Raw genomic sequence first — 12538 nt, 5'->3', positions numbered from 1 at the left:
TATCATGCACAAGGCCCATCTTTATTTTTATTTGCATAGCACACATATTGTGGACAAACGACAAGGCGTCTTGTTTCTATTCTAGAATATATAAGAATACTGATCAATAGATCACAGTGCAGCCATAATAGAGATGTAGCGGGGCTGGTAAGAGGACAGAATATACTGATATGAAAAAAGTCAATCATGATTTACAACAAATACGCACTATTAGGCCCACCTCATAAATCATTTTATCCCTTCATACTACATTATTAGAATATTCAAAACAAATTAGGCACCCGGAAGGCCTTTCACTTTCCAAGAACTAAATGCCTCAAGTTACAAAGAATTTTCAAAAGTTAGAATGACAAAAAAGCTCCAAGCTTATGAAAAGGAAAATTTATGGAGTTTGGCACGCTTACCATCTTGCTCAAATGCAACTTTAAGGTAATAGGACAGTCAATAAGTTAAAAATAATATTATTTCTAACAAAGAGAAAAGAATAAAAAAATAAACGTCTTATGTTCAGTCATTAAAAATAAGGAGGCCTCGCACAAACATACTTCAGACGTCACTTGTCATTTAAATTATTCCATCATTTCGACGAACATCACAATCAAATCACTATCAATCAGCCTGAGCCGTCAAAGGGCACCAAACAAATAATTGCACAATGTTGCATGGTAACAAAATCCATAGAATGGATATTGTTATAGCTCAAAAACATTTTATGGCCAACTTATATCGTACCAATTGACAAACCCTTACACATATAATTTGCAGCTCATTGTAAAATTATAAAATTAACAAAGGAACCTATTAAAATTAACAAATGTTATTCCTTATGAGATTGCTCAATGTGTGGAGAGACACAAGTTAAGCTGACTAGAAAATATAAGTACTTCACATTAGCTTTTCTGTTAAACTTAACAATAATAAACTCTGAAAGATCATACAAAAGAAAACTCACAAAAGTCAAGACAAAAAACACAGCAGAAAAAAAACCTTAACACTCAAATGTTTTTATGATACAATCAACCAACCTGCAAAATAATACGTAACACACCTGCTAGAAAAGCATACATGGCTCTGATAGCATTTCCATGGAACACCATCACCAAATATAATTCACAAGAACATTCAAGGTTTTCTCTTGGATATCACTAAAATCTACTTATAATAGGGAGATAGAGATTCGGAGCCGGAGATTTGAAGGGAATAAAAGCGTAGCAGAAGCAATAATTTTCAAATACAATCCTCACAAATGTGGGATTAAGTTATTAATCAGAATGGACTTCAGGTCCAGTCTCCGCATCATTATTAGTTTTCTTCCTGGATGAAGTAAGTTTCTGAGACTCATCGCTGTTCGCCCAATCTTGTATTTCACCAGAACCAAACATCACATAGAAGAAAGCTGCAGCAGCGTAGATATATCCAGATATAAGAAACACCACAGACCAAGATGCTGGGTCGTCCTAAAACCAGGGTAAGACAGATGATTAGAGCAAAGTTTTCCTAGTTGAATGGAACTAACGGTCCATGTGAAAATGGATTCACATTCACAGTTTAATGTTTGTTACCTTTTGATCAACAATGTAGCTTGTTAAGAGAGGGCTAACAATACCAGGGATGGTTCCAAAGGTGTTGGAAATTCCAAGTAGAACACTGGCATAGTCAGGTGCAATGTCCAGGTGATTAGCACTGTAAAAAGAATAAGTTATTGCTAAAGCCAATGAACACAGTGTATACAAGAAAATTATTATCTCTTTCCACCATTTCTATTACCTGAATCCCGCCCAAGACAATCCACCAAAGAATAGAGCACCAACAAAACAGAGTACAAATTCATGTCTTTCAGTGGCTTTCCCAGCTAGGAAAAAGAACATCATTTGTGCAAGGAATGTGATGCACACCGTCACTTTTCGAGTCTGTAAAAATTGTTCATAAATTAATTAAACTCCAGTTTCCTTGTTTTCAGATTAATTAACACACTGTTCCTCTCTGTCTTACATAAGTTGTGCTCAGGAAGCGAAGCAGAGTTTTATCAATGAAAATTCCTCCGAAAGCAGCTGAAAGAGCCATTGCCAAGAAAGGAAGAGAGGCCACTGCAGCCATTTCTTTCACATCATAGTGCAGTGCATCTAAAATCAGGGACCAATTATTACATCATAATTTAGATTATTAAATTGACTATCGGCCTTAATTTTACTTCACTTACATCTCATGAATGATGGAAGTTCTGTCAATATGGTATAGAAGCCCCAATTAGCAGCAAAGTGGCAAATGTTAATGGCCCAAACGCGAGTTGAGAGAAGAATTTTTCGCCATGGAATATTCAGTTTCTGGAAAAGAGATAAGAAATGAAAAAAATTGTAGTTTAGCAAAAGGCTAAGGACATTATGAACTTACATCTTCCCAGTGTCGAGCTTTATTTTCCATGAGGTAATTAAATTCCTGATCTGTTATCATCGGATCCTCTTCTGGATCCTCGGCACCCCAGGCAAACCAGACAATGCACCACAAGAGAGAGTAGCAGCCTGTTAAGATAAAATCAAATCAAATCACAAATTCTTTCATCTTTACATTTTTGGAAAAATTCGTATCAAACAGGACTTTACCAGACACATAAAACAGTTCTTGCCAGGACATTGACGGCAAAGCAGTCACATTTTGAGCCATTGACAGAGCCGCTCCCATGTATGCACCAGAAAAAGCACCGCTGACTAAAGACGCGCGTTCCAATGGTGGCGCCCAGTGATTCCACATGGAATGGATGGCAGGATATGTTACTCCCTAAATAAAAATAAGGAGTAATATTTGAAACTTGGTCATTTCAAATTGAAGAATTAAAATGCAAGCATTCCATTATATTTGGTTTTACCTCAAAAAATCCACAAAAGAATCGTGCAATGGCAAAACCATAGAATCCAATAGATATACCAATCATTGGAGTTAAGATCGACACCAGAGAAGCTCCAAACAAACCAAGCCCAAAGATTCTACGACCACCCCAGGTACAAGCTAGGTATCCTCCAGGTATTTGGGTCAATATGTACCCGAAAAAGAAAGAGCTCAGTAAAAACCCTTGTTGTGGTAGCGTCCAGTCAAAGTCGAGCCGCTGCAAATTAACCATGATAAATATTTAGATAGGATTACAGGCCAACAGTACAGATAGGGTAGTAGAAATGGTTACCGTAGTCAAATGATCATTTTCCAGAACAGCATATGGGGTTGTCATCCTCACAACAGCAACACTCATGTTGCTTCTCATAATGTACAGAAGGACAAATCCAAGATGAGCCAACACACACAGAGCAAACCGCTGAGGCAACCAGCTCGGCAGGTGGCGTTGATAAATGCTGAAGCCCCAGGGATTTGGCCTGTGAATTTTAAAAATTATGTTATGGGTTACAGTAGAATGTAAGAGAACAAAGTATTGGAAAAATCTTACTTGCGCCTTCGACCCTGGGGCTCTTGGTGGAGCTCTCCCGACAACATCGCCTGACCCTCATCATCGCTGCTTACATCTGATGGCGCTTTGGGCTTGGCAACTGAATCCCCCAACAGTTTTCCCGTCATCCTCCCCCAACCTGGAATGTAGAAACGAAACATACTGTATGGAAGTTACCTTAACACCACAGATTTGATCCATAAACAACAATCAGAGGCATACGGTCGACCCCTTTGCAAGGCCACAGGCGAAACATGTGTAACATATGGCCGGCAGCCTAGGGGGTGGGAGGGCCTACGCACCACCCACTACCCCCAATCGTCCGGCCGCAAAACATTGCCGAGCCAAAAACAGTTTGCGAAGTGGCGAGGGGTCGCAGTAACTGCACCACCTGTTGCCCGGGCCGAGACTTATCAGCCAGCTTGGACGGGAGAGCGCGACGCCTCGGGGCGGCGGGCACTATCGGCGTCCACCGTCTTGCACCCCCTCGAGGAGGCCCTGTTGCTGCTGCTGCTCGGTTACGATGCGCCCCATACGGACTCAACAAATGCTCAACAAACCGGCACAAGTGCGACCGAAAGAACGCGATTGAAAGAAAATGGGACGAGTGCGATGGGATGACATTGAAATCGAAATAAATTCGACTTTACCTGCAATATTCTTCGGAGATTCAATTTCTACCGCTTAGCCGTGAACAGATGGGGAGGAAAAACACAGGGACTGCAGACGACAGCTGGCAGACGCCAAGCCAAACAATCAATATCGTGATCACACCAACATGACAGAGCTGATCGTCTTTCTTATGTTTGAAACCACCGGTTTATCGAAAAGTCTGCTGTGAGGGTCGTTTAAGTTTCATTCTCACGAAAAAAGTCAAAAGTATTAAGCCACCCCGCAATAGCACAGAGATTGATACGGAACTCTGTGTGTGATCGGAACATTGCGCGCATCCAAACGTTGGTCAACATGGGTGCTTTCAGAGGCGCGCGCAGTTTCAAACTCGGCGACACATCGTCTAACCTACATTTGTTTTTTGCAAGTTGGTAAAATTATGAAAGGAAAAATTACCATTTCGGTTGTTTACGTCAAGCAGTAAATGAGATGAAGACACCCTTTATGGCAAAAACAATCTACATACTTTGTCGGACGTCCATCGACATCTATTTTTGAGGCAGCAACGTTGTGGTCACAAGCGCTGTTTCGTGTTTCATCGTCAAGTGTTGGCAGCTTCTCTTCCCTCTCCCAGAGCACTGCTTCCTTTCTGCTTGTGCCTTTAGCGCCTGTGAGGTAGCCCGTCCCGTAACGCACCGGTGAGGAGACGGTGGCCTACCTCGCCCCTGCTGCCTTCACAGGGGCAAGGTAGGCCACCGTCTCCACACCGGTGTGTTGCAGGAGGGGCTCGTGGCCTACCTCACAGGCGCTAAACGGCGGCTGCTAGGGCTGCCAACACCTTCGCGGCGAAACGGCGGTTTTACGGCAGGTACACGATCTTGTCCTTTGGATCACAGTGGAGCAGAAAGTTCCATAACCAAAACGCCTCCGAAAAAATTCCAGATATGCTCGAAGGCCGCAACCTTGGTTGTTGTTCGGCCTGAACACCCCGACACCCACACTGCCTCATTTGCATCGTGTGCCCTGCTGCCCTGCACCGCGAGGCCCGTGGCCCGCGGCCCGCGTCCGAAAGGCCGAGCCCGTCGCTGTCGCTCACCAGAGAAGTAGATGGCGTGCGAGAGAGACAGGCACTGGCTGTAGTTTCCTGACGCGAAAGCACGCCGCGATAGGGGCGCAGGGCCTTCGTGTGGCTGGCATGGCGACTCTAGGCCTGGCCGTGCTTCGCCTGCCTTCGCCTGCTCAGCGGCACGAACGAACACTGTTGCGCGCTATGCCTGCGCTATGCGCTATCGCAAAGTCCCTTGCAAGTTGTGATGATGGAGTGCTTCCCCGCGGCTCGCGGCGAGGTTCGCGGCGAGGCTCGCGGCGCCGAGCTGGCCTGGCTGCGTGCGAGTGGTGCGAGGCGCTGGGAGCCGCACCCGCTCACTCAGGCCGAGGTGGCCGAGGTGGCGGTGTGCGACGGAGAAGGCTGGCGTTCGCGTCGTTGTGGTTCGCGTGCGCGGGACCGGCGGCCACCGGCCACCCTGGCTATCCGATTGAGGTGGCGGGGCGGGGCGGGGCGGGGCGGGGCGGGGCGGGGCGGGGCGGGGTGCGGCGAGTCAGCCTGTCGACCGCACGCCGCCTCGCTCGCCAGCGCGATGGGCTGCCTTCCCGTCCAGGCGGCATGCCGTCGGCCGTGCATGGGGCAGTGCGTTCAAGAGTATGTTGCGAATAAAATGGAAAGCGTGTAGGTTGTTTAACGCGTGGATGGATTCGTTGGAATAAAAAGTATTGTGTTTTATGCTTGCAAAATCATCATTGACTTTATTGGTCTCAGACTACATCATCAACTCCACTTAAGCACGGCAGCTCTCGGGGATGTTGACCTTGAGGGACTTGTTGGCGCCCTTCTGGCTGAAGTCGGGGTTGGCACCCTTCTTGATCATCTCGACCCAGTGGCGGGAAGCAGAGCTGTCAGACACGCAGTGGAAGTCGATCTTCTTCTCGACCTTCTGGGTGGGCTGGCAGTGAGCGTTGCAGGCGGGCTGGGGGCGGAGAGAGAAGCAGATCTGGCCGTTCTCCTGGATGACCTTGACGCGGTGGCTGGTGCAGCCGGCGGCGGACTTGGGGGAGTAGTTGCGGCTGGAGCTGCCAGACTTGTGGCTGGAGTGGCTGGAGGACTTGCCGGAGCTGCGGCGGTGGGGCTGGTGGCGGCCGGCCTCGTTGTCGCTGATGACGTCACCGTACAGGATGTTCTGGGGGAAGCAGGCGGCCTGGTTGGCCTTCTGCTGCTGCTCCTTGACGGCGCCGGAGGGGGCGACGGCCCAGGTAGCGGCGAACTGCTGGGGGTTCTTCAGGACGCAGTTGCGGGGAGAGGTGAAGTCGGTGGTCTTCTCACCGTCGAAGGTACCGCAGAGACCACGGACCTCACCACGGTAGGACTGGCTGACGAAGAGGGTGACGCGGGCACCGTCGTACAGGATGGTGAGCTGCTGCTGGGGGAACCAGGCGCGGACGACGCCGGAGGGCATGGGGTACAGCTGGGCGAGGATCTCGTTGTTCTGGTCGCGGAGCTGGGAGCCCTGGCTGGCGGAGAAGGACACGGAGTGGCCGTTCTGCTTGATGTTGGCGTAGTTGGAGCTGGGGGTGAACTCGATGACGTCGTCGCCGAGGATGACCTTCAGGTCCTTCTTGTCGTGGGAGCCGGAGGCGTCGCGGACGAGGACGGAGACGTTGTCGGTGGCGTCCTCCTGGCTGGAGGAGCTGGAGTCAGCGGAGTCCTTGGGGACGGACTGCATCATGACGTGCCAGTTGTTGCCGAGGTTCAGGGGGTAGGTCTTGTTGTCGAAGGTGTTGGCGGCGGAGCGGTCGACGACGCACATGGCTGCAAGCAGAGGTCACGCGTGGTTATTGATCGTGGCGGTTGTTGATGTTGGTACGAAAAACTTCGCCTCGCGTTCGATTCCCCGTTCCCCTCCCCCTATGCCATTACATGAGAATACTTACGGAAACCACCACGGAGAGCGTTGTAGGCGACAATGCCGGACTGGGGGATCATGGGGTGGACGGCGGCGGCGCGGGCAACCCAGGGGTTAAGACGAACGTTGTTGAACTCAGCGGACATGATGGGGGCCTCGATGGAGAGGTTGGCGGACTTCAGGTTGGGGGCGAAACGGAGCTCCATCTCGACCTTGTTGTTGTGGGCGTTCTTGGGGTTGACGAAGTTCTCGGAGTTGTACTGCCAGCCGAAGTAACGGGCGGCGGCGTAGGCCTTGTAGGTGGCGTTCTTGACGCGCTGGGAGATCTTGTCGAACTGGATGTTGGCGGTGTACAGGTCCATGATGTTGGCCTGGAGGGTGGCGTTCTGGCAGGCGGGCAGGAAGTAGTTGCCGTGCTCCATCTGCTGCTCGCAGAGCTGGCTCATGGGCTGGTGGCGGACGTACTCACGACGGGCAGAGGTCTGCTTCATCTGAGCCTGGACGTTGACCTGGGAGGCGGAGGAGTCGAGCTTCTCGCCGAAGGCGATCTGGGCCTGGATCTGGCTCTTGGGCTCAGCGTTCAGGGCCTTCTGGTAGTTCATCAGGGGAACGTTGGGCATCTGGGCGGTGGCGGTCATGGCGAGCTGCTGCTCCTTGTTGTACTCGGAGGAGCGGGCGGGGGACTTGCGCAGGTACAGGAGGACGCGGGCCTTCTCGTCAACCTGGCTGTTGGCGTAGGCGGCGGTGGCGACGAAGACAGCCTTGTGCTCACCGTTGAACTGGGCGGACAGGTCGATGACGGAGGCGTTGCTGGCCTTGATGCCGGCGGCGGCGCGGCGGAGGAACTGCTCCTGGCGGGCCTGGCTGTTAGCCTGGTTGTTGCTGGGGTTGGCGGCGTTCTGGCTGGGGTTCTTGGACTCAGCGTCGAAGTTCTCCTCGGACTTGTTGGCGGAGCGCTTGCTCTTCTTGCTCTCGGAAGAGCAGTTGGTGCCGTAGCACTCGTCCTCGGAGTCGTTGTCGTAAGAGGCGGTCAGAGTGACAGACTTGGCGGAAGTCTTCTGGTGGTCGTAGGTAATGGCGAAGTCGAAAGGCTTGATGGTCTGCTCGCTGGTGGCGAACAGGAGGGCGGAGATACCGTCGTAGTTCTTGGCCTGGTTGTAGATGGTGGCGAAGTCAGCGAACTCGTTCTCGCAGGCAGCGTCGATGCGGAAAGCCATGCCGGTCATGTCCTGGCCGACGGTGAAGTTGGCCTGCTGGGGCTTGCGGACGTGGATGGGCTTCTGCTCGGCGTTGAAGATGTCGAGGATGTTGTGCTGGGCGGTGTAGGGGCGGCTGCGGAACATGGCGATCTTGGCGTCCTTGTTGGCCTCGATGGGCTGCAGCTTGACGCGAACCTCAGCGTTCTCGAGGTCGAGGTCGATGTTGGCGCGGATGGGCAGGTTGACGAGGGCGTCCTTGTCGAGACCGGCGATGTAGCGCTGGTGGTCGAAGGGGGTAACGAAACCAATCTTGGCCTGGGTGCGGGTAGCGAAGACGAAGTGGACGTCAGCGGTGGCGTTGACGGCGCTGGGGATGCGGACGGAGTCCTTGGGGCCGTTGGCCATGTCGGGCTGGGTGCGGACGCGGACCTCACCGCCAACCTGGACGACGGTGGGAGCCTTCAGGGTGTAGACGAGGGGCAGACCCATCTCAGTGGGGAAGCCCATGGTCAGGGAGTAGCGCTCGTACAGCTTGGTGTAGTTGAAGTTCTCGCCGGAGCGGAGAGCGTTGGCGGCGTGCTTGACGAACTCGGGGATCTGCTCGATGGTGTGGTTGTCCAGGGTGAAGAAACGCTGCTGGGACAGGGCGTTGAAGAGGAAGTTAGCCTCAACCTGCTCCTGCTGGTCGGCCTGGATGTTCAGCATGTTGGCGATCTGGTCGACGGTCCAGCTGCCAGAGTTGGAGTTGGAGGAGGACTGCTTGCCGGACTTGCCAGACTTGTGGGAGCGGGAGTTGGAGGAGGAAGAGTAGGCACCAGTCTGGAACTGCTGGACGAAGAGGTCCAGGAGGTCACTGAAGCTGGAGGCCATGGCACCGGCCTGGAAAATGAAAACAAAACGTCAGTAGGCTTTTCGAAAAAGTACACTTTAGAAAAATGGTCTGAGTAAGAGTTAAACTTACGCGGAAGTAGTTAGCCTGGAAACCACCGAGGTTGGCGCGAGCGCTGACGAAGGCGGCGGAGGGGATGAAGCTGTCGTCGCTGCCGATGGTGGCGAGGGCGGCCTGGTAAGCCAGGTTCATCTCGTCGACATCGTTGGACTTGAGGTTGACCTTGGAGTACTGGATGCCGGAGGTGGCGTTCAGCATGTCAGCGGCGGCGCGGGCGTTCTGGGCCAGCTCCTGGTCGTCCTGGGACTGCAGGTTGTTGGCGGCAGACTGGATGGCGGACTGGACAACAGAGCGAACCTGCTTGCTGGGGTCCTGGTTGGTGAACTCAGCCATGCGCTGGAGCATGCTGGCGGGAGGGTTGGTCTTCATGAGCAGGAAGACGGCGGCAGAGCGGATCTCGGCGGCGTCACCGGCGTTCTGGTACAGACGGAACAGGACGGGGCGGGCGACCTTGGGGGAGATCTTGGCGAGCTTGTTCAGGGCGACGACCATGTGGAGGCGCTGGAAGGTGGAGACCTGCTTCTGGCCCTCAAGGTAGGGCTCGAAGACGGCGAGGATCTTGGGGTGGGCAATGTTGCCGAGGGCACGGGTGTAGACCTGGACCTTGTGGCTGTCCTCGTTCTGGACGGCGCTCTTGAGCTGCTGGGCAAGGTAGGGAACGTAGTCACGGGTGACGGCGGAGGCCTTCTTGGGGTTCAGGCGGCCGTAGACGTGGGTGGGGTAACGGTTGTGGGCGGTGGCGTTGTCGACCTGGGCGCGGCGGACCAGGTTGGAGAAGGACAGGATGGCGGAGGAGTTCAGGAACTGCTGCTTCTGGACCTCGGACTTCTTGATCAGGGAGAAGAAGGTGTCCATGTACTCGCGGGTGGGAGTGCGGGCGGTCTCGGGAAGAACAGCGAGGAGCTCGGCGGCCTCCTCACCCTGGACCTTGTGGTTCTCGATCCACTGCTTCATGACGGTAAGGGCGGGGCCGGTACCGGCCTGGGCGACGGCGTCACGGTAGACCTTCCAGGCGACGCTCTTGGCGGTGGCGCTCTGGCTCTGGCTGGCGCTCTTGGAGGAGGCGGAGTTGTACAGCTCGTGGGTAGCCTGCTCGATCTGCTTGACGTCCATGATGCGGACAAGGCGGGCGAGGACGGCGAACTTGGCGAGGGTAGCCTTCTCGGGGATCTGGCTGGGGTGCTGGAGCTCCTCAGCGATCTGCTGGGCGATCTTCTGGGCGGCGTGGACAGCGTTGACCTGGCTGGAGGCGGCGATGTTGCTGCCCTGGTAGCCGATGAAGTAGGGGAGCATGGGGTGCTTGGGGGGCTGGTTCATCTTGGGCTTGGACTGGAACCACTCCTCGCTGGAGCTGGTGCTGGAGCTAGAGCTGGAGGAAGAGCTGTCGGAGTCGGAGCTGGAGGAAGAGCTGGAGGAGCTGGAGCTGGAGCTAGAGCTGGAAGAGCTGGAGCTGTCGGAGCCGGTGTTGTTGCGGTTGCTGCGGGCCTTGCGGTTCTTGCCCCACTGGGACTCGTCGGACTCGCTGGAGCTGGAGCTAGAGCTAGAGCTGGAGCTGGAAGAGCTGGAGCTGGAGTCAGAGCAGGAGCTGGAGCTGGAGGAGCTGGAGGAGCTGGAGTCGGAAGAAGCGCTCATGGTGTTGTTACCGCATTCCTCGCTGGAGCTGGAGGAGCTGGAGCTGGAAGAGCTGGAGTTGGGGGACTGCTGGTTCTTCAGGGAGCGACGGAAACGCTTGGCGGCGGCGCTGTTCATGCGGCGGTTCTCCTGGCTCTCGCTGGAAGAGCTGGAAGAGCTGGAGTCGGAGCTGGAGGAAGAGCTGGAGGAAGAGCTGGAAGAGCTGGAGGAGTCGGAAGAGCTGCTGGAGCTGGAGGAGCTGGAGTCAGTACCGTTGCTACGCTTCTGCTTCTTCTGCTGCTTCTTGAGCTGCTCCTGGCTGCCGCTCTCGCTGGAGGAGGAGCTGCTGGAGGAGGAAGAGCTGCTGGAGCTGGAAGAGGAGGAGGAGCTGGACTCGTCGCTCAGCTCAGCGTTGTTGGTGGTGGAGAAGGGGTTGTTGTAGTCGTAGACGAGGTCCTTGATCTTGCGGGGGTTGGCGACGCTCTGGGGGGAGCCGGAAGCGGAGTGCACGGAGTCCAGGGTCAGGTTCATGCGGGAGACGACCATACCCTTCTGGTTGTTGTACAGCACGGGGCTGAGGATGACCTTGTTGGTGGTCACGGAGGACTGGATGGTGTAGCGCTGGAGGCTGCCGGACAGGACGACGCGGCTGACGGAGGAACGGGCCATGAACTCGCCCATCTTGGAGGAGGCGGGCTCGGCGTCGGTCAGGGAGTTAAGGCCGAAGTGGTAGCCAGGGCGCTGCTCGCAGTGGCTGAAGTTCTTGGTCTTGACGATGTCGATCAGCTGACCGTCACCACGGAGCTGGGGCATGGGAGCGAGCTCGGGGCGGCTCTGGAGCTGGTACTGGGGCAGGGGGCTGATGTCGTACATCACCTCGCACTCGCCGGTGACGGAGTCCTCCATGGTCTTGTAGACACCGTTGGCGGAGCCGTGGCTGGGCTTGTTGTTGATGCGGGAGCTGATGAGGTTCTCGGCCTGAGTGTCAACCTGCAGCTGGCTGGCGATACCCTTGAGCATGTTCACCTCCCAGGTGGGGATGTTCTTGCTGACGATCAGCTCATCGACGATACCGTTCTTGAGCTTGATCTCGAAGGGCTTGCTGCTGATGGGGAGCTGGTGCCAGCTCAGCTTGCTGGAGGGGATGGGGGTACCCCAGCCAGCGGGCAGCTGCTCGTTGATCTTGGCGAATTCGGCGTTGGAGACCTTGGCGATGAGGATGTTCTCGGACTTGGGCTGGACAGACAGCTGGGCCTTCATGAGGACACCAGCGTACTGGTTGGAGACCTGGTGGAGGGCGGTCAGAGTGCGACCGCGCACCTGGTACTTGTACTCGGAGCCGGCCTTCCAGCCATACTCGGAGGAGGCGGCGGCGGCGGCCACTGCAAGTTAAAGAGAGAGAAGTTAGCCACAGGGCAGAGCACTCAGGGAAACAGCTTGGACCGCGAGCAGCGTTCGGCAAAGTGCCGAAAGGCTCGAGCACTGCGGCAGGGCAGCCAGGGACGAAGCCAGACAACTCACCAAGGGCACACAGAAGCAGAGACTTCCACATCTTGGCGTTGTGGGATGCTTGGCACCGTCCAACGTACCGAACTGAGCCCCTGCCGGGCCTTATATACCCTCAAAAGTGCAAGCCGAATGAAATTGGGAAGTGCTTCTGCAGCAGAAGGCCCGGGCAGCGCTGCACAGAGCGGCCCGGAGTTCAGGGGTCAGCGCCGCATCAGCGGCACTCGGCGGCGGCGCGCGAGCGTGGCAGCTAGGCGCAGCCGCGGTCGGA

The 12538-nt window shown here is 54.5% G+C and overlaps 2 protein-coding genes across 5 annotated transcripts; both read right to left on the bottom strand.

Annotated features, from left to right (window-relative positions):
* On the bottom strand, window positions 1–5272 carry LOC117641488 (sialin-like). Of its 4 annotated transcripts, none has more exons than XM_034378885.1 (11): window positions 5142–5272; window positions 3434–3572; window positions 3176–3362; window positions 2864–3100; window positions 2601–2775; window positions 2392–2519; window positions 2201–2324; window positions 1993–2123; window positions 1768–1910; window positions 1563–1683; window positions 1–1457 (listed from the first exon to the last, which is right to left on the bottom strand). In XM_034378885.1, the coding sequence occupies exons 2-11, from the start codon at window positions 3559–3561 to the stop codon at window positions 1263–1265; spliced, it is 1569 nt and encodes a 522-aa protein (XP_034234776.1). In that variant the 5' UTR covers window positions 3562–3572; window positions 5142–5272; the 3' UTR covers window positions 1–1262. The 4 variants fall into 4 exon arrangements, with proteins under 4 accessions (XP_034234776.1, XP_034234759.1, XP_034234767.1 ...); XM_034378868.1 differs by lacking the exon at window positions 5142–5272 and adding an exon at window positions 4084–4688; XM_034378876.1 differs by lacking the exon at window positions 5142–5272 and adding an exon at window positions 3825–4051.
* A 548-nt stretch (window positions 5273–5820) lies between these two features.
* LOC117644426 (vitellogenin-1-like) lies at window positions 5821–12392 on the bottom strand. Its single transcript, XM_034383912.1, has 4 exons — window positions 12283–12392; window positions 9163–12143; window positions 7031–9080; window positions 5821–6908 (listed from the first exon to the last, which is right to left on the bottom strand). Exons 1-4 carry the CDS (start codon window positions 12311–12313, stop codon window positions 5881–5883), a joined length of 6090 nt encoding a protein of 2029 aa, XP_034239803.1. The 5' UTR covers window positions 12314–12392; the 3' UTR covers window positions 5821–5880.
* Window positions 12393–12538: the final 146 nt, after the last annotated feature.

Source organism: Thrips palmi, unplaced genomic scaffold, assembly GCF_012932325.1.
Source record: "Thrips palmi isolate BJ-2018 unplaced genomic scaffold, TpBJ-2018v1 HiC_scaffold_1, whole genome shotgun sequence".
Taxonomy (NCBI): domain Eukaryota; kingdom Metazoa; phylum Arthropoda; class Insecta; order Thysanoptera; family Thripidae; genus Thrips; species Thrips palmi.
The sequence above is the reverse complement of the archived record's forward strand: the minus strand, read 5'-3'. Positions and strand labels throughout refer to the sequence as shown.

Bases quoted from the DNA above. Each gene is read 5' to 3' on its own strand.
- LOC117641488 (XM_034378859.1), bottom strand. From the start codon at position 3,698: ATGTTACACATGTTTCGCCTGTGGCCTTGCAAAGGGGTCGACC. The intron at 2,520-2,600 runs GTAAAGTCCTGT...TTATCTTAACAG, and splicing joins AGAACTGTTTTATGTGTCTG to GCTGCTACTCTCTCTTGTGG. The intron at 1,458-1,562 runs GTAACAAACATT...CCCTGGTTTTAG, and splicing joins GCTACATTGTTGATCAAAAG to GACGACCCAGCATCTTGGTC.
- LOC117644426 (XM_034383912.1), bottom strand. From the start codon at position 12,313: ATGTGGAAGTCTCTGCTTCTGTGTGCCCTTG. The intron at 9,081-9,162 runs GTAAGTTTAACT...TTCATTTTCCAG, and splicing joins TCCAGGCTAACTACTTCCGC to GCCGGTGCCATGGCCTCCAG. The intron at 6,909-7,030 runs GTAAGTATTCTC...CTCTGCTTGCAG, and splicing joins CGCTCTCCGTGGTGGTTTCC to CCATGTGCGTCGTCGACCGC.